The sequence below is a fragment of the Acomys minous genome, assembly GCF_964271855.1.
Source record: "Acomys minous genome assembly, chromosome: 9".
NCBI classification, from domain to species: domain Eukaryota; kingdom Metazoa; phylum Chordata; class Mammalia; order Rodentia; family Muridae; genus Acomys; species Acomys minous.
Window position 1 is genome coordinate 34,790,926 of NC_140490.1, and position 20,061 is coordinate 34,810,986.

Consider the following 20,061-nt stretch of genomic DNA (forward strand, 5'->3'; position numbering starts at 1 on the left):
CTGAGTCTCTGGGACTATATGTGTGTGTCACCATGCTCAGCGCATTTCAGTGATGTTTATTCGCCTCTCCCAACGGAAGGCTACACGTGCATGAACGCAGAAACCATGTAGAACCTACCTTCTCCTGCGTCCTCCGTGACGATGGTGAAGGTGGCGGTTTTGTTGGCTACTCCATAAACAAGGCCTGGGCCATAGGCAGACACGCTCCCACTGTCGGGGTAGTTCACGTAGAACTGTAGAGGGCTCTCTGCATTTGCCAAGGACAGAAACAAAAGTGGGACTCATTAAATGGTAAGGCCCACGTACACTAGCAAGGCTAGCCAACAGTGTGCCACATTAACTAGAGACATGAGTGTCATCCCAGAGCGCGGTGGCTCGCTGTGGGAAGACACTGGTGCAAACCCTAGTGACCCACGTGTGAGCCTTCCGACTCATGTCAAGGTATAGAGGGAGGACTAACTCTTCAAAGTTTTCTTCTCACCTCTACATGCCTGTGACCCTACACGTACATATGCACACACATAGCAACAGAAACGAACCATTATGCTGTTCTTTTAACAGAATAAATCTGAGTACGCGAGTAACTACACAGGAAGCATCTGAAAAGGAAGGTTTGTCGCTGTTTTTAATAGTCTCGTTGTGTAGCCCAGGCTGGCCTCAGCCTCCTGAGTGAGTTTATGGGCATCCAATGCTTTCCTGAAGCTTGAGAAATATCTGTTCCTTCAATTCTGTATCTATAGGACTAGAATCCTAACCATTTTTGCTTTAACCAAGTTTTGCATATACCCATGAGCCTAAATTAAAGCAAGGGACACTCCAAAGCTTGATTTCTCCAATAGGAAAACAGATGAAGAATATGAAGATTCAGTACAGACATTAAGAACTGAAAACACACAATATATAGAAAGTTGTCTCATGGCATATGCAGGAAAAAACACCAGGTCATGTGCATCTTCCAATTGCCAGGCTAACAAAGAAACAACTGCAGTGTAGACTCCATTGGGCAAGCCTGTGGCTCGGCAGGTGCTTCCTTCCCTGCTCGGATGCAAATGTCACAGGCCTAGGAAGGGCAATATGCTACAATCTACCCAAATTACAAAGGCGTGTGTCTGGCCCCACAGCACTGCTGCCCCGGGGACCAAATCCGAGTGGTGACAGCAATGGTGGGAAGAGGTGAAATGCTCTCCAGTGGAAACAGGAGGCATCACGGTACCTCATCCAGATGAGGAGAGGCTACACAGCTCGCAGGCCTGCGCAGCTTTCCTGGACATGCTGCCAGAGGGAAAAGGCAAGGACAGGTGATGTGAACCTGCTCCCATTTTAGTTAAAGGGGGGCTGGAATTTAAAATCTGTATTTCACCTTTATGCAGTCTTAAAATTTTCTCAGATTAAACATAAAATTTACTAACAATCAATTGCAAAAAGAAGGTGGATAGAGGTTATATAATTGATCATGTTACCTATGCAAAATATTAAATTAGAAGACATTTAATTGATTATGAAGAACAAACTGAAGATGACTAATACTGCGGGGTGATAGCCAGGGAACATAAGCCAGCTCTCCTTATCGGGGGCCATCTGTCTTCTAAGCCCTGTGTCTTAGTATGTGACTCTGTCCTAAGCCCCACAGCCCTACAGGGTTTTACAGGCCGGTCCAGAAGGCGTCCCTTCCTGTGCCTGTCTTGATCCTCAGCCACACTTGACACAGTTACAAAAACAAACAACCACAGCCACACAGCCCTGCACTATGTCCCAGGATGCTGAGGTGAAGTCTCTCTTCAGGAGGGAGGCTCTCAGGCTGTTTTCACGTGGAAGCAACCACGGCATTCCTGTGCCTGCCGCGGAGAGCTCCACCGTCTCCCAGATGTCCGAGAGGCTAGAGAGCGGCTGCACCCCACTTACCAGGGATGTGGCTGCCCATGTACTTGATGTGCATCTCATGGAGGCCGACTTCAGTGGGGGCGTATCTGACAGTGACCGTGCCGTCCTTGTTGTCCACGATCTCAGGAGTAGCTTTCTTCCCAGAAGGCATATGTACCTCTCCTGGAAAGCACAGGGACACAGTGCTGTGGGATCACTGGCAATGTTCCCCCAAGCGATAGATGTAACACATAGGCGTCTTCATCACAAAGGTTTTCTCAGACCCCGGAACACTCGTGTTACTTGAAACATCGAAGGCCCGCAGTGGGAAAATGGAGACTGCTTTGCTTTCTACAGCTTCCCCTTGGCTTCCATAAGATGCCATAGGAGGGGCTGGAGAGATGGCTCAGAGGGTAAGAGCACTGACTGCTCTTCCAGAGGTCATGAGTTCAATTCCCAGCAACCACATGGTGGCTCACAACCATCTATAATGTGATCTGATACTCTCCTCTGATCTGCAGGTGTACATGCAGGCAGAGCACTATATACATAATAATAAATAAATAAATCTTTAAAAACAACAAAAAAAGATGCCATAGGAAACTAACTCATAGATAGATGATGTCTCCAATGGCTTCCCCTTGGTTTCCATAAAATTCCATTGGTAACTAACTCAGAAACAAACAAATAGATGGTGTCTCCGAAAGACAAATTAGAAGTGCAAAGAGGATTGAAGAAGACCACAAACCAATAAGAGAAGCAGAAAAAAAGAAGTGGGGCTTCCGGAAAGGGACTTGTACAACAGACTCTGGTGTTAAGGTCAGGCTGTGTTCAGGAAAGTGAGTGGATAGAGAAAGCAGGGGGAAAGGTGAATAGAAACCTGGCAGTGAAGCGGTTTCTAAACAAGGAAGTTCCTAGGCCTGAGGAGAAACACCAGTTTCCTCAAGAATTACTACAAGCTGCAATATCTTTGCAGAGAAACACATTCCATGTCTCAGGGGGTGCTGGGGAAGGAAGCAGGTGTGACATATGGCAGTCACCCCCAACCTTCTGTGGTGGTGGTGGGGGCAACAGACAAACAGTAAGGCAACTGTCCCAAGGATTTACCTGTGATTTCTCCTTTCCTGACAGCAAATGGAATCACCAGGTCAAAGGGTTTGAAGCCTAGGCCGTTCATGTCACTCACCGGGACATAGGCCTCTTCGGTCACCTAAAAACACGAGAGCGTTCACTTGGTAAGACGGACAGCAGTGTGGGCTGGTGAAGCTACAGGGGGCAGAACCACTGGGAATTCTACAAGGACAACAAGGCCTAAATTTGGGGGTGATGGTGTGGTCAGCAGTGTTATTTATGGGCTTTTGTCTGACTGGGCCCGAGCCTGGGCCGAGTTGGAAGGGCTGGGGACGGTCCACTGATCGGTTGCTTGGAACTGCTTGCTCTGCAGCGTGCTTGTAGAATTCCCAGTTCTGCCCACAGGAAACGGAAAAGGGGAGAGAGCAATGTCTGAGTCCCAAGAGGCTCCACCTGGAAAGGTTTAGTTGCTTGTGGCCTGGAAAAGAAGGTGTGTTTTAAGGCACAGAGTGGTAGCGGGTGACTTTGCCCCTAGGCAGAAACCAGAGGCAGGAGTGGTGGCTTGGGAGCCACGGGGAGGCCCGCCGACAGCCATCCATCTTGCTCTTTGAACATGGGGGGAGGACAGGGGAACCGCATGGAGAGTGATCACAGACATGATGGCTGGCGATTCGTGGGGAAGCAGTGACATGAAGGTGGATCTTAGAGAGGAAGTGGGGTTGTGACGATGGGATGATCAGTGAGGAACACACCAGCGAGCGGCCAGGACACCAGAGAACTCAAGCGATCCCCACAAGCAGGCAGCAGCAGCTTTTCTAAACATGAAGGCCGAGTAAACCCAGAAATGCAAAAAGGGAAAAAACAAACAAACAAACAAACAAAACAACCAAAAACCAAAGTGTACCCAGGGCCTGAATCCAGCAGGACATGCATTTACCGGTGCCTCCTCCATGGCTGTGACTTCCCCATCGGTGGCCTAGTCAGTGGCAAATGGAGGTTAATTGGGAATCACACCAGATGGCTATTGTCACCGAGACCTCCTGTCTAGCTTCTCCTCCCCAGCCTGGCTTGCTTGTTATTGTGAAATGATATATTTTTTTCCCCTAAAGACAGGGTCTTATGTAGCTTAGGCTGGCCCCAAACTCTCCATGTACCCAAGGGTGGCCTCGAACTGCTTAATTCTCTCATCTCTCCCTCCCAAATGTGTGATTATCAGCATGTGCTATGATACCTAGTGTGAAAGATACGTTCTTACTACCCTTGGAGGGAAAGCTGTCCTCTCTGCAAATGTCACAGGCACTTGTCCTTTGAATCTGCAATTCATGAGTAAGTGACAGGTATAGGAGTTTGGCTGGATGGAGCCACAAGCCGCCACTGAAGTAAGCTTTGCAGCTTTTGGTCGGACTGGCAAGGGGACCGGTATGTACACCCCAATCATTAATGTTTTAAAGTTTTAGCATATTCATTTTAAAAAACGGTCAGCTTCCTGTGCCTGATTCATCACTATCCTTAGCCAGAACATGGGACACAGAAGCTGTGTGCTGTGCCATTGGCAGAAAGGGCTTTCCCGACGACACCCAGCTTTGTCTCTCTGGCCAGTTCTGAGGAAGGCTAAGTCAAAACCACGTCACTAACAGGAAGGCCTTTTAAGGATGTATATACAGTCCTGCAACGAGAACGTCTCAGCAACTACAATCAATTAGACTGCACATCCATGAACTTGCATGTCACATGTGTGGCACATCCATGAACTTGCATGTCACATGTGTGTGGCACACTTAACTGGCCAAACCTGTGGTCTCCCTGAGGCATTTGCTATCCATACGGTGTCAGGTGTCCATGTCTGTCCAGTACCCAGGGAAGGGGTGCAGTGAGTGGCCTCTAGGCGCCCTTATGTTTTAAGCACTGAGGGCTTCAGGGATGCTCATTTCTAATGGGTTCGGAAGCCTCCACTTCAGGCTTCTGGCCCTCTGCTAATGTGGTCTCCAAAATTTAACCTTGATTTTCTCACTCAGACCAAGCATCTGGGGTCTCTTAGCCCCAGCCCATGGCAGCAGCACCATGACCTCTGCCCAGGGGATGCTGTTCTTCCCCACCCCCCACCCCCAAGCTAACAAGATCATGCCTACCATGGGTTAACACAGCCTCTTATAGCTACAACCGGGACACTTTTCTAAGTAAGTTCATGCCTTCTATGGGTAATCACAATGTATCTAAACTACAACAGGGACACTTCCTTAAATAATACCCGACATTCTCATTGCAATGTTTTCTCCCCAAGAGAAGAAAAACACTCCTTAATGGCTAGTGCCCAAAGCTGACAGTGTTTACATATTTGAGATATGAAAGAACTTCGAGGCCTCTGGCAAGATGTTTATAGCTAAACACACATGGAGGGAAAGGAGAAAAGCTACCACAGATTACAGACGGGGACACTGTCCCTGGGCTTCATTTGGAAGGGACCCTTTGTGCCCTTCTCCACGGCTGGACAACATGAAACAACCAGAAAGCACTTCATCATAGGTGGTAAAGTGGAGTTGGGGCACCGGCAGCCCAGGACCTGTGGCTGGGTGACTGTCCTTCTGCATCAAAGGACACAGCGAGGGAGCCCACACGGCCCCCGGTGTCTGTCTAGACTGGGCACCCCTCATTTTATCAGGGCAAACAGGGCTTGCTTCTGAGGTTTTACGTGGTGATTCTGCCGTAGTTCTGCCATGCTCCTGGTAGAAGAACCTTAATGATTAGAGAACATCTAAAAGGCGCCCAGGACTGAAAATTAAAGGCTCTGGTTATTTGTTAGCGGGGATGTGCACACAGTGGTGCCCTTCTATTACAGAACCTGCTGGCTTTAAAAGACAACACACACACCCCTTTCTGACTCTCACCCAGACACAATGGGAGGTATTGTGCATCCTGAGACATCAGAGTCAAGTGTGTAGGTAAGAGATCATGAGGACCCCTCTCCAACTATGGAGACAGGGAAAGAGCCACATGCAGTCTCCTTATTGTTTTCCTCTCCCTGCACCTACTCCTTGACGTAAAACTGCCTCCCTCTGAGCTAGCTTAGGTGAGGATGTTGCCTAACTCCCTTGGCATGGCAGGTGCCTTCACGACTGATGAGATTTCCCCCAAAATCACTGTTTCTAGAGATTATACCTACAACCAAGGCTGTGAAAAAAGATGGCCCGGTAAGAGTTCAACAAATGACAGCCATGACGGCATCTGCCCGTGACAGCTGGCTCAGGGGAAGAAACCCTGCTTACCATGACTGTGAAGGGGCTATTGGGAATATCAACGCCACCGAAGCGCACATAGATCACATAGGTGCCTGGCTTGGCAGCAGTGTAGAAAATGTCATAGGTGCCATCTTCATTTTCGATGACATCAGCCTCAGCCTCAGTGCCATCTGGGGTCAGAATCACGCAGGTCACTTTCCCCTTCCCCGCAGTCTTGGCATCCACTACAAAGCCTACTTCCTCGCCAGTTTTCACAGTGGGAGCAATCCCAGGACCTAGGAAAAAAAAGGGTGAGAAGAAAAGTAAAGCACTGGCTGTGAATACTGGCCCCAGAACAGGTCATTTTTGTTGGGCTGTCTATGTCTGTGAAGGGCAGACCTTTACTGCTGCCAGGCAGAGGCATCTCAAAGGACCATTGGGAAGGGTGTTGCTCAAAGGAATATCTGCTCAAACATGTTTTGGCTTTGCAAGACTGCCCCAAACAACAGCCAGCCAGTCAGCTTATCTTTCTGTCTCTGATTTGCAAAAAAAAGTATAACAAAGAGCAAAGGGAAAACACATTGGTCAAAGTGTGCAAAGCACAGAGGGGCAACAGGGAGTGCAAAGAAAGTTGTCCACAGAGTGGGAAGTGAAGAGGAATGCAGCTGTCGGTGGGGAAGGCCCCAGATCACAGAACAGGGGGTGAGACCAATAGGCACCACCAGCCGAAGGAAGATATCCCTGCCTGAGCTAGGGAAGGAAACAGGTCTGAAAAGCCAGAGGAAGTCCCCAGCTCTCACGAACATGCCCTGAGCCAGTGGTTAGCGACTGATGCACAGACTAGAAGTGGTGGCCTGGCCAGTGGTTTTCAGCTTTTGCCACAGGTGAGACGACAAGGGTGGGGGTGAGCAATTTACAAACTTGAGCTGGGCCAGAGCAGAGAATCAAGAGCCCATGGCAGGGGAGACCACATGCAGCTTCCTTCTATTTACAAGAGAAGTAAATGATTTATTTCTGAGTCAGTGACTCGTGTATTTTTGTTTTTTTTTTCCTCCACTGATAAATGACTGATATTGCATGTGTGTGTGTGTGCATGTACAAGTGCTTGGGCAGGTGTGTACGTGTGTGGGCTCTGAGAACTGAACTTGGGTTGTCAGGCTTGCTGGCAAGCACCCTGACCCACTGCCCCATCTGGCTAGGCCAGGTTTCATGCTTTAAAATCTGCTAAAGCAGCAACATTGAGCTGTGCAAGGTACAGGAAGGCACAACACCGGGTGTGCTGCTGTACGCATCTGATCCCAGTAATTGGCAAGTAAGGCAGGAGGACTAGTCTTTGGTCACATCCTCAGCTACAGGGCAAGCCCAAGGCCAGCCAGGATACATGAGACCCTGTGCTTTCTTTTATCTATCTATTTATTTATTATTTGTTTATAAATGAAGAATACCACTTTGGATTGGTAAGATGGCTCAGCGGGTAAAAGTACCTATAGGCCCTTGATGCAAGCCTGACCACCTGACTTCAGTGATTAGAAGCCCCTCCACACAGTCAAGCAACCTTAAGAGGCTGAAGCAAGAGTTAGGGGGAAATAGTCATCAATTCCAGAGAGGAAAATCCCAGATCCTTTCCCGTGTTTCTTCTCCTCTATTTTTGATCCAGTAAGATGCTCTCGAATGAGTCCTGAACAAATGAGCCCACCTTGCACTGAGGCAGAAATACGCTGCTTCTGATGGCAGTTTCTGTCAGAGACCTCAAGTGGTGCCTCACCTCAGAAGAAGAGGTCCCCTGCCCTGGCATCATACTTGGCATCTTTCTCGCCTCACCTTACCTCATCCTCATTAATAACCCTGGGATGCCTCCTCTCATACCTGGAAATGCTGCTGGAATCTTAATGTTCTCACGTCCAAAGATCTTCACTCTACATGTGGATGGCCTGGAGCTCAGAGACCACACATTCCTAGGCCTCCCCCCCCCCCCCCCCCCCGTGCCCCCCTGCACTCACCTGTGGCCAGGCACTTGCTGGCATCGCCTGTCTGTGTGGCCCGGATACGGTAAGGAGAAAGTGGAATGTTGTCTCCACCATAGGTGACCCCAATCATATAGCGTCCGGTCTTATCAGGGATGTAGGTAACGGCGTATGTGCCATCTTTATTGTCATGGACGGTGGCTCTTTGAGGCTTTCCCTCTTGGTCCTGTGAACCATAGAGCAATGCTATTTGGGATGCTGCTATTGACACATAGAAACCAATCATAGCAAACCATGCTCCTTAACTAGCACGTCTACAGGTGGAGCAGACAAGTGATGGCTTAGTATGATCGTGTTCTGCTGCACGTGGGCAGGGAAAGAAGAGGGTCACAGATCACACCATGATGGTCTGTTCAGACGGCATTTGGGCATCACATACACTGAACTACAGCGGCAACTGTGGCAAGAGCTCACAGCTTGCCTTTCCCTTTCCTTTCCTTCCCTTCCCTTCCTGCTATCAACAGGACACTCCTCGTGAGCTAAGCACACCACTGCATACAAGGCTCTCCACATGCTGGCAGCTTTGCCACTAGGTACAACCATGTGACTAAGAGACAGATCACCCATCCACAAGAGCCAATCTCCTTCCTTCTGTCTTCTTTTCTCTTTCTGGTTCACCTTAAACAAGATGACCAGAGCACTGGCAGGCTCATGGTCCTTGAGAAGATGTTAAGGACAGAGCCACACACTAGGTCAGAGGTGCCAGCCTCTTTGGTAAGCCATAGAGCATATTACCAGGGGCTTACCTCTGGCTTTGTTCCCAAGAAAAAACAATCCCATGTTGGACGCTCTGTGGCATGTAAAAGTTTAGCTCTAGTCAACCCAATAGGCAATTAAAACATTTAAAATCAGTGTAAGAGGAGACGTAGTAACAAAGTACACAAAATGACTGGTGCCACACCCACCATCAGAAGCTCTGGTGAGTACTCTGCTCTTAAGCAGACACACTGACTATAAGAATCCCAAAAACATATGCACTGGGGCAGAAACTAGTCATTAAACTCCTGTTTTTATCCCTTTCCAGGATATTAAGTCTTCCTAATAGGGCTTGGCTCCACCCCCCCCCCACACACACATATACAACGAAACAACCACACAGTTACCGTGATCTGGACAGCAAGCAGGCCTTCACCAGCATCTCGGGCATCGATTGCAAACTCCACAGGTAGGCTGGCAGGCACCCCATAGGAGCTGAGGCCAGGCCCGGACGCAGTCACTTTGCTGGCATCATATGTGGGAAGGACCTTGACCTTAAAGGGACTTGATAGACAAACAGAAGTCCTGGTCAGTAATGATACAGCTCAGCCTTGCCCTATCTGAACTCTATTATACAAGGAACTGGGGCTGAAAGGAGGAATTCTACAAGAGATAAGAAAGCAAGCTTAATCAAAAGGCCAGAAGTCCACCGGAAACACAGACAGAGCCATGAGGTACAAGCCATAGTACAAGAGACCAGACTAGCTTCCCTTCGAACTGAAGACAGAAGAATGGGTAGGCCCCAGAACAGGAGCCACGGTGCCTACCGGATGTTACCACACTGTGTGGATTACACAGTCCTAGAACTTTTGCTGAATGGGAAGTGGGTGATTGGCTGGGGTCGGGGCGTGGGGGGTGGGGGGTGGGGAGTGGGGTAGCACCGGAGCAGTGGATACAGATCTGAGGCTGAATTGTACCCATGCCGGAAGGCTGAGACACACTCACCTTCGAGGGATCTCTTCATCAGCATATTTGACGGAAACAGTGTAGGGTCCCTCCTGAGATGGGGTGTAGGTCACTGTGTGTGTGCCATCCCCATTATCCACCACATTCACTGGCTCCACGAGGCCTGGGAACAGAAATGAGAGGTCTGACTTGACAACTTGGCCTCCCTTCCACTGCACCCCGGCTACATCTAAAAACAGGATCACACCCATCCCTGAGCACTGTTGGTTTCCACCGAAGAGTAACACAAAGGCAAGCAGGCCCATAATCCCAGGAGCTGTAAGTCCCAACAGCAGAACCAACCCCCAAGAAACACCTCTAGCTTTCTGTGGGCTAAAGTACACTCAGCCCGCCACACTGCCCTACAGTACAATTAAGGAGACTGCCCATGCTTGTTCCTGGAGATCTTTGCAGACAGGCCTATACATCCTTTCGAGCTGGTTAGGCATGCTTGGATGTGGCAATTTTATTCTACAGCTAAGAAGGTGCCAAAGTGCCCAGAAACCTCAACAGCCAAAAGTAACCAACGGGCCGGCCAGTCAAGACCTGTGCCCACCGTTCAGCAAAGAACATAATGGTGCCAACATACTAAGGTATACAAAGTCACAGAGTAAGGCAGGGGTGCCAATCTCAATGAACAAGAGGGCCATCAACAAGATGCTACAATGGGTGATAGCTAGAGTGTGTTAAAGCCTAACTAAAGCATGCCCTAGACTGACAGACTCTAGACCCCAGCCCTGAACATAAGGCCAGGGAGGAGTCAGTGGCGGGGAGGTTAATCAGAGTGGACAATGCTCGTTAAGCAGAGCAGGTGAAGTTAGGACAGGGCAGGGGTAGAGGTGGGGCCAGCCTAAAGGCTTTTCATTCAGGTTGCGTAACGTGAAGGCAGCTGCTAATGGGCAGACCTCAGGCCTGTCTGTATAAAGACGCCCTTCGGGTCAGCTTTAAAGAACTCTGCAGTGGCTTTCAATGGGCTGCGTTATGAGTGGGAACCCAGGGCCAGCAGCGAAAATTACAAGGCTGTGGACTTGAGAGGTCCTCCACGTTAGAGGCTGCTATGTAAGGAAAGCTACATTCTCTCCCTGCCTCAGTCTCTGTGGTCATCCGCCCACCCCCCCCCCACCCCCCGCCTTAGAACCTTCACCGAAGGTGACTCCCATGACCTCATTCTCTCAGACCACTTCTGCCCCGAGCTTCAAAGGCAGAACCTCCGGATGAACTCCAGTAAGGGAGGGTTCCTTTCAAAGGAGGAAACCTCAGCTCACTACTTCTGGAAGCCGCAGACACATCACAGGGGAAGTGGGGGCAGGGGAGAAGCCCGGATTACGTAAGAAATCAGGCACACTATTTTACACGGAAAGAAGGGTACGTGCTAAATACTGGAAGAAATATGGCTACAGGATTCAGCAGTTCAGGGTTGTCCCCAGATGGCCTGCTAGTCACCCGAAACCTTCATTCCAGGTTGTGAGCAGCGCAGGACAACTGCCAAGAGAGCCCATGCCCCAAGAGACCAGAGTCTGTCCAGGGAGCCGCGACAATAAAAAAGCTGACCAGGATGCTGGAATGCTCCATGGCCACACCAAGCATCTCAGAGGGACCACCTTTAAACCCTGCCTCCTGCTCATACCCAGACCAACCCCCCCAGGGACCCTCACACATGTTGAGCAGGTAGTGGTGCGGCCAGGTGGACAGTGGGAAAGTGACATTACCATGCACACGTCCAGAGTTCCGGTACTCAGGAGGCAGAGGTAGGAGGATTGCCAGGTCAAGGCCAGTCTTGGCTACTTAGGCCACATCTGGGAAAACCAAAGCCTGGGATGTAAGCTCCCTGATAGGATATTTGTCTGCCATTGTAAGACCCAGGGTTTGGTCTTCAGACCATGAAAGAAATGAGTGAAGTTATAAAATAGAAATGTAGGGGGCTGGAAAGATGGCTCAGTAGTTAAGAGCACTGTTCTTCTAGAGGACCCGGGTTCAATTCCCAGCACCTACATGGCAGCTCACAACTGGCTGTAACTCCTGTTGCAGGGGATCTGACACTCACAGACACATATGCAGTTGAAATACCAGTGAACATAAGATAAAAATAAATCATAAAAATAAAAAAGAAATTTAAGACTATGTTATTTACCAGGAGAAATGGACTTATGGAAAGATAATACTCCAGCTTTTAAGCAGATTCTTCTGCTGGCTAGCTAGAATGCAGAACAGCAAATAAGCCGAGAGGATCTAACTATAGGTCCCATCTCATAACAAAGAACCTGGTCTGGGTCATGTCGGGTGAATGTGAGTGGCAGGCAAGATGTAGACTCACCTCTTGGGCCCAGGACCCTCACTTCCAATGGAGCCAGGCCAGCCTTGCTGCTGTCCACTGTGAAGGATTGCAGGATGCGGGCTCGGACACCAGAGCCCAGGCCGGGGCCAGCAATTTTGACCTTGCTGGGATCCACAACATCTTTTGCAGGAACTCTGAAGGGGCTGCCTGGAAGAGTCACAGGACCGTGAGCAATCAAGGGAGCACCCTGCGCAGACTCAGAATCTCAGAATCGCAGGCCTGGACACCTACTGTGTGAGCCCCAGTCAGTTGAGCCCGCCTCCCTGTGGGTGTGGCTATCTGCCCACTGTTATTCCCCCATCTGTCACACAGCACTAACCACATATAGACACAGGACATGGGGCCTCAGTGAACCTTCCGGGAAGCCAAAGCAGGACTTCCAACATTCTGTGTGGCGTCCGTTGGAAGGTGGTATACAAGGCAGAACACGTAGGAGACAACAAGTTTGGTCTGGAGGAGACCGGAGAAAGCTTTCCATTATTAAGACCAGAGACATGACGTAAGAGAAAGCGGCTACCATTCAGGGGAAGCTACGCTTGGGGGGAATTCCCAGGAAAGCAAACAAGATGCCACCAGGTCGCTGGATGTTTCAGCTTTCAAGACTAAGCAGGATGACATTAAGACAAGCAACACAACACCTCAGGCTTGGGGGAGTTCTGGAGTTCAGAAGAAACTCATATTCAGCTCTGGGAAGAGACAGAGCATAGGAGAGAAGAGCAGGATAGAGGGGCCCACACACAGAGGCATAGAGGAGAGGGAGAAGAGAGGCTCCCAGAAGAAGGGAACGTGAGCAGCTTGGTGGTCTGGGTATATGCGGAAGAGCAGAAAGGAGGGGGTAGGCCTTACAACCCACGTCTAACCTCCTGTGTAAGCCACCAAGTTCTGAGCACACACGGTCACTTGGTTCCACACTCCTCTGTGAAAGCCTTGTCTAAGGACAAGCTGTGGTATACACTGCATGAATGACCTCTGGGGAAACCTGAGGATCTCTCGCTCTTCAAGAGCAACGTGTCCTGTGCATTTCACAAGGTCTGGCCATTGCCAGACACCTGCCATGGAAATAAATCTCCGAAACCTTCCCCTATGCTGAGCCAGGGGTTATAAATACACTTACATGAAGGACGGAGACCCTGGCGAAGATGAGTTCGGCTTTGCATGCTGGGGCTTAGGGAAACCAAACAGTGATTTATTTGGGAGTGATAATTGAGAGCTCCTATGTTAACAAGTGACAACAGACTCTCTGTGGCCGGTTATTAAGTTAGAACTTCCACTAGAAACTGTGTGAACTCAGCCGGAGAGCAGCCTGGAAGCAGTAAGCAATGGTGCTAACATGTTCATACATGTTATCTGCCAGACTCCTGTTCCCATTTTTAGGTAAACATCACCAACTGACCACAACCTTTCATGAATCTAAACTAATCAGTGGCCTACCACCAAGACTGCAGCTGGGTCACCACAGGAAACCAGTAAGCAATTCAAGCAATACCATCACCTAGCATGGAGGACAGGCTGAGGCAGGAAGAGTCCAAGTCTGAGGTTTTTGTCTCAAAACAAAAAGACCAAACAACATCAGGGCATGAAAACCCTGAGCCCATATTCAAGCATCCAAATCCCCAGGAAAGCAAACAAGATGCTGGTAGGTCACTGGAGGGTTCAGTTCTTGGGAGTCATCTTGGCTAGGTGGCCCGACACTCAGAGGAACAACATCTTACACTAAGTGCCTTTGCCTGGGACCGAGGAGACAGAGCCTGACGCTCCCTCCCCTAATGGGAAAGGCCCAGATACATCCTTTTTTTCTTATGATCATTGGCTTAGCGCTCACAGAAGGGTCCAAACTCCTACTCCCTCTGCAGTAGAATTCCAACACTCATGGCATCCAGCACTTTCTGAAGAGCTGGCTGGCCGGCGACAGCAGCGCACGCAGAAGCCAGCAGAATGGCCTGCCTGGTGGGAGGCACGGTCGTCTCCCCTGGGGACCACCTTCTGCTCACACTCAGTGCTCATCTCGGCCACAAGTGCTGCCCTGAGGCGAGGCACCCAAGGGGACCTCACAAGCCCATTCTGTCCCCTCTGCCGACTCGCTGGCTTTCTATCGGCGAGCACGTGTAGCCGCATCAATGCCACACAGTTGCTGCCTCAGGCGTGAGAGCTTTGTCTTGTTATTAGCTGAAGTTCCCTAGGTTAAGGACTAAAAACAGAAGGAAACACCTCTATTAATAAGAGCAGCAAGCACAGGCTTGAGGGGAAGCTAGTCATTTTGAACTACCAAAGCTCACATAGAAACACCAGCACCATCAGGGATGAGAAACCCTGATTTACACTACAGGTGGCTGAAGGAATGGCTCAGTGCTTAAGAGCATTTATTGCTGTTACAGAGAACCTGGGTTCAATTCCTGGTGCCCATATTGAGTGGCTCACAAGCACTTGTAATTCCAGTTCCAGGGGAGCCAAAGTCCTCTGCCATAGCTAAGCTGTAAACACACACACACACACACACACACACACACACACACACACAGTAGTAATAATGACAACAACCATAATAAATAAAATCTTTTGAAAATAAAAGATTTAAATTTTTGTAAGGAACACTTTTCCTTAAATCAGAAACGGAGTCACCAGAACTAAGACACACGAGCCACTATTTCTCATGGCAGGTCCAAAGCGCTGCTTTCTACTCTGGTTACTGGGTTTTACTGGGAGCTGCAGTGTTTTTGGCGCTGTGGTCCTGGCTTAAGCCTTCTCTCAAGTCCAGGTGTGTTCCTTCTACTAAAGAGACTCGGGCAGAGGCCAAGTCATCTCTCATGCGACATGATTTATTCTCTGGGACAGCTTACCGGGGATGTGGACGCCTCCGTAGGTGATGTTGACGTCGTAATCCCCCGGAGCAAAGGGAATGTACTCAGCACTGCAGCTGCCATCTTTGTTGTCTCTGCAGTTTATCTTCGACTCCGACGGCCCCTCCACAGTTATGCCTAGCCCACCAATTCCTGCACCCCTGGAAAGGCGGGGGGCGGGGGGAAGAGGTGAAACGTGAACAGAACATACAGCCAGCATTCACTTTAAAAAAAAAAACCACTTTATATAAGCCGTTCTACTTGGTTAGCTTGATTCCGCCAGTTCTCAGAGGTTTCGTATAGATCGGGGGTCCTCAACCTTCCTGATGCTTTAGTGTGGCTCCTCATGTTGTAGTGACCCCCCAACCACAAAATCATTTTGCTGCCACTTCATAACTGTAACCTTGCTACTGTTATTATGAATCTTAATGTAAAATATCTGATACACAGGATGGCTGATATGTGACCCCTGAAGGGGTCATGACCCACAGGTTGAGAACAGCTGATATATATATGTATATATATATATATATATATATATATATATATATATATATATATGTGGGTGGACAGTCTTGACCCCCTCCTTTTCATGTTTATTCTTCAACTATATTTCCTGTCTACTGTACTGTAGGGGACAATGAAAACTACAGTGCAGGCATGTCCTGGAGGGTACTGAGCCTGTATCTACCACTGTTCTACTATCATTTCCCTTTGGAGTTATTACAATAGGGATGTTCTGAATATTTCTTTTACATATAGGGTTGGCTATATGTTTCTGCATCATTAAGTTAAGGATCTTTTATCCAGTCCCAGTGTGTGTGTGCTTAGCATCTTAATGACTATTATTGTTTCTGTTGTTAATTTGGATATACTTGGTCCTTCTCTGTAGCACAAATCTTGACAGAAGAAAATATTTAATATATCGTTCAAAACGCATCTTACCTGAAGTTGAAAGATCATGAGAAATCAGTAGGGCATAGCTACAATGTTATTTCTCCTGTGGGGGATACAGCCCTCATTCCGTGGCTAAGACCGGCCTCAAACTTAGAGTAATCCTCTCACCTCAGACTTATAAACGCTTTTTGTTTGCTTAATCAATTACCTACATAGGGATCAATACTCTGAACCCAGGGCCCTGCCTACCTGGTTACCACCGTGAAGACATTAGATTTGTCGGTAAAGGCCTCTTTTAATCCAGGACCTTGGGCATAAACCCGGGACGGCTGGCAGCCTTCAGTTACAGCCACTTTGAAGGGGCTGTTCGGGATGGGCACATCATCATACGTCACTTCCACCACATGGAAACCTGTCCAAAGACAAAGGAAAAAAGCAGTATTTGTATACAATGTCACGACTTCAGACTCTTATCTAATACTTATAGATAGAACGCTAGCTGCCACTTGAAAAGAATAGAGTAAGAACACAGTAATGCCAGGTGTGGTAGTACATGCCTTTAATCCCAGCACTCGGGACTGCTGAGGTGGCCCTGAGTGAAGTGCCCAGCTCCTGTATAAATTGGCTCACAACCAGCTATAACTCCAGCTCCAAGGACTCTAATGCCCTCTTCTGCCCTCCACGGGCATCTCTGCACGCACATGCATGCCCACAATAACACACCCCAAAACAGAAAATGGTAATTGTCAGTATAATCTTATTTTTAAAAGATAAAACTGGCTATGCTTTTTGCTCACGCGTCACATATCCTGCCCCAAGCAAACAAGCATTAACTTTGTATGTAAGGGAGTCACTCTAGGGAGACTATCATGATTTGGGAAAACACTATCCAGGTAGTAAAAGACCACAGGGAACTCAGGAAAAAGAAAAGCCAGCTATCTACAAATATCTGAAGATATCCGTATAGAGTCTTTATGAGATCCTAAGTCTAGGAAAGGGAATACATAGTATTTTTCTCTTCTCTTTATGATTTCCTGATTTCTCAACATTTTAATAATCACCACTACTATTCACAAAGAAAAAATGTACACAAGTCATATGCTGCTAACACGCCATGGCATTACTCCATAACCTGCTCAGGCAAGGCTGGGGCTTAGCAACACATAACATAAGACCAGGAAAGCAGGCATTGAACAGCCAGTGGCTGCTGGGGAAGGGACCTTTTACACTTCTGAGTAATGTGCGTGCACTGTCCTTTGCTGAGGCATGCTGAGTACCTGGGTAAGAGGTCAGCACCAGTCACTATAAACAAACGGCCAAACACAGCTGTAATATGAGTCCCAGGCACAGAGGGGATAACGCACCTTTCTCAAACGGCGTGTATTCTACCTGGTAGGTCCCATCAGCATTGTCCTTGACAAAGCACTCCGTGGAGGCCCCTGAGGGGTTGGCAATATGAGCTTTGATGTGGTCCCCTCCAACCTGGGTAAGGGGCCTTGAGTCAACTGTGAAGTCTGTTGTGGCCTCCCGAAACACATCTGTTGAGCACAGCACATAAGAATGTCACCTCGGGCCCAAGCTAACCCAGGTAGGAAGGCTCTTCACATACGTTGGTGCCCTAAGAATGGTTTTGCTGATTATGAAAGTCAGGGTAGACTTGGCCAAGTGACAACAAACTGCTCACACAAAGATGGGGACCAGGCCAGGTGCAGGGGCGCATGCCTGGAGTTTTAGCCACTGCAGACAGTGGAACAGGAAGGTTGTGAAGTCAAGACCAGCCTAGGCTACGTCTCAACACAAAAACCAAGGTGGAGCTCTAGGACGAGGGCAAAGACAGGCTAGCTCTGCCTCTGTGTATTCCATTTCCTTCCAACCAAGTCCCAGTGACATCAAAAAATAAATAACAAGGATTTCTGGCTTTGCCACAAAAACTAGAAAATCAGCCGAGATTGCCGGGCCCCATTCAGGGAGACACAAAACAACAACAACAAAAAAATGGGGCTGGGTGGAGTGCAGCCTCTGGAAACATCCAGTCCTCCCCATCCCGCCAGTCAACCACGGGAGGCAGAGGCTATAGGTGAGAGAGCCCGAGCCCCGGCAGGCGGCTGAGTTTGTTTTACAGACTCACCTTTGCCTTCTATTCCGGGCCCAAAGGCTTTGATCCCACTAGTGTCAATGGCGGGCTCCACCTTGACCCGCATGGGGAAGTGTGGAACGAGCTCCCCACCGTACTTCATGGTGAGCGTGTACATGCCAGCTGTCAGAGGCACGTAGGTCACGGCGTAGGTACCGTCTTTGTTGCTCTGGATGGAAACTTCAGCTTTCACCCCCGCGTCTGAGACAGCTTCCAGGCCCAGAATCCCCGGCCCTGCTTCGGAGCAATCTACGCTAAGGAGTCCAGCTTCGCCCGCCTTTCCGTATTCAAGCCCCGGTCCTGACGCCACAACCTTCGAGGGGTCAAACGGCATTTCAATGTCGGCTTTGAAGGGCGACCCGGGAATGTGGACTTCTTCAAAGAGAATGTTGACAAAATATTCGCCGGGTTTTGTGGGAAGGTAAGAGACAGAGCAAGTCCCATCACCATTGTCAGAGCATTCGATCTTGGCCTCGCATGGACCTTCCACAGTTAGGCCCAGACCTCCAGTTCCGGCTCCCTTGGTGTCAATGGTGAACTCAGCAGGCTTGCCTACAAGACCTCCCTCAAGGCCAGGACCGTGGGCCTTCACCTGTGTGAACAAAGAACAAAAGAATAAATCCTCTCTGAAGCTGTTCGCACTTGCCCAGTCAGCCCTGCTTTCTCAACACTCGTGACCACAATCACACAAAAGCACATGTCAGTTAAGTACCCTATATCCCTGGGGCCGCTTTGTCACACACACACACACACACACACACACACACACACACACACACACACACACACACGCACATGCACACACGTGTACATGATTCAGTCACGGTCTAAGAACACAATTCAACTGCTCAGAAGAACAGCTGGGAGAGAACGGCCCTCAGCACAGGAGCAGGAGGGGAGGTGGCAGGCCCACCCTGAGGCTTTACTCTTTGTCCTGCCTCTTCTGAACCACGAGGATGGATGTGAGGCCTAACAGCCAGACCAACACCACACACACACACACACACACACACACACACACACACACACACGCTCACATGCACATTGGGGCTTGAAGAAGGAAACTCACAGTAGCTTGGACTGTTGCACATTCATCAATAAAACTATGCATTAGAAGAGATAATTTTATAGAAATCGTGCCACTTAGACTGCTGGAAATATTCCTACATCATTTGAACTGAGAAGACTAAGAATAAGGATAATATATTTTTATATTTGCTAGGATAGCTTCTGTAGGGTGAGCTCAATCTGTGTAATGGACACTGGGCTGAGGGCTCCATATTCTTGCCCACCCTATGGGTTGACTAGTACCGTTATTATGCTAACCAGTAAAGGAAAGGACTCTCTCACCCAAGTTTTACAAACAGAACAAACAAGAGCAGGGAGTGACTCCACTGTTGGGGGAACCCAGCACACTGGATTGCAGAACATCCATCAGCCATTGAGAGCTCACACTCCCCACAGAAAGACTTCCCATGCATCTTTCCCAGGCAGCACCAGCAGCATCTTTGGCGACAGCAGAGCAACCCTAAACTAACCTTGGTGGGATCAGGTGGCAGTGAGGCCTCCACAGTGTAGGGGCTCCCAGGCACGGGGTGTCCATCATAGGTCACGTCCACAGCAAACAGCCCCTCCTCTCGAGGGATGAATTTGGCTGTGCTGCTCTCCTTGCCGGCCACCGGTGCTACCAGGCATGGCACGACCTTCCGAGAAGGGCTCAGGATTGTCACGTCCAGCTTCCCCTGGCCGCCGGCCCCCTTGGTGTCAATGGCAAATTCCTGGTCCTTTCCAACCTCAACTCCTGTGGAAAGGGAGACAAGCTAAAGTGATTTACACAGACCCTGTCAGGAGCAAGAAAAAGAGCCATCAAGCCAAAGATGGTCCATGGACACCAGGTTTTTACCTTAGTTGCTACAATGTGTAACAGGTGACTCAGAGGACAGAAGCAAGATTAATACAATGCTCTCCAAGGCTCAACAACTGGCAT

At 49.1% G+C, this 20,061-nt stretch overlaps 1 protein-coding gene and 1 long non-coding RNA gene across 5 annotated transcripts in view; one reads left to right on the forward strand and one right to left on the reverse strand.

Moving 5' to 3' along the window:
* The window catches only part of FLNB (filamin B), a 130,221-nt gene that overhangs the window by 26,472 nt on the left and 83,688 nt on the right, over window positions 1–20,061 (reverse strand). For 2 of the 4 annotated variants that reach the window (XM_084794489.1, XM_084794486.1), the window contains exons 20-33: window positions 19,613–19,875; window positions 18,069–18,666; window positions 17,305–17,478; window positions 16,190–16,352; window positions 15,044–15,204; window positions 12,186–12,353; window positions 9,872–9,995; window positions 9,274–9,430; window positions 8,147–8,336; window positions 6,195–6,442; window positions 3,836–3,907; window positions 2,968–3,070; window positions 1,903–2,043; window positions 119–247 (exon numbers count right to left, since the gene is read on the reverse strand). In XM_084794489.1, the coding sequence (XP_084650615.1) occupies window positions 119–247; window positions 1,903–2,043; window positions 2,968–3,070; window positions 3,836–3,907; window positions 6,195–6,442; window positions 8,147–8,336; window positions 9,274–9,430; window positions 9,872–9,995; window positions 12,186–12,353; window positions 15,044–15,204; window positions 16,190–16,352; window positions 17,305–17,478; window positions 18,069–18,666; window positions 19,613–19,875 (2,691 nt within the window). The remainder of the gene's footprint in view (window positions 1–118; window positions 248–1,902; window positions 2,044–2,967; window positions 3,071–3,835; window positions 3,908–6,194; window positions 6,443–8,146; window positions 8,337–9,273; window positions 9,431–9,871; window positions 9,996–12,185; window positions 12,354–15,043; window positions 15,205–16,189; window positions 16,353–17,304; window positions 17,479–18,068; window positions 18,667–19,612; window positions 19,876–20,061) is intronic. The other 2 variants (XM_084794487.1, XM_084794488.1) reach the window with 2 other exon arrangements.
* Window positions 3,004–5,149, forward strand: LOC311604565. The gene is made up of 2 exons (XR_014781565.1): window positions 3,004–3,095; window positions 4,148–5,149. It is a non-coding gene; the product is annotated as an uncharacterized lncRNA (long non-coding RNA).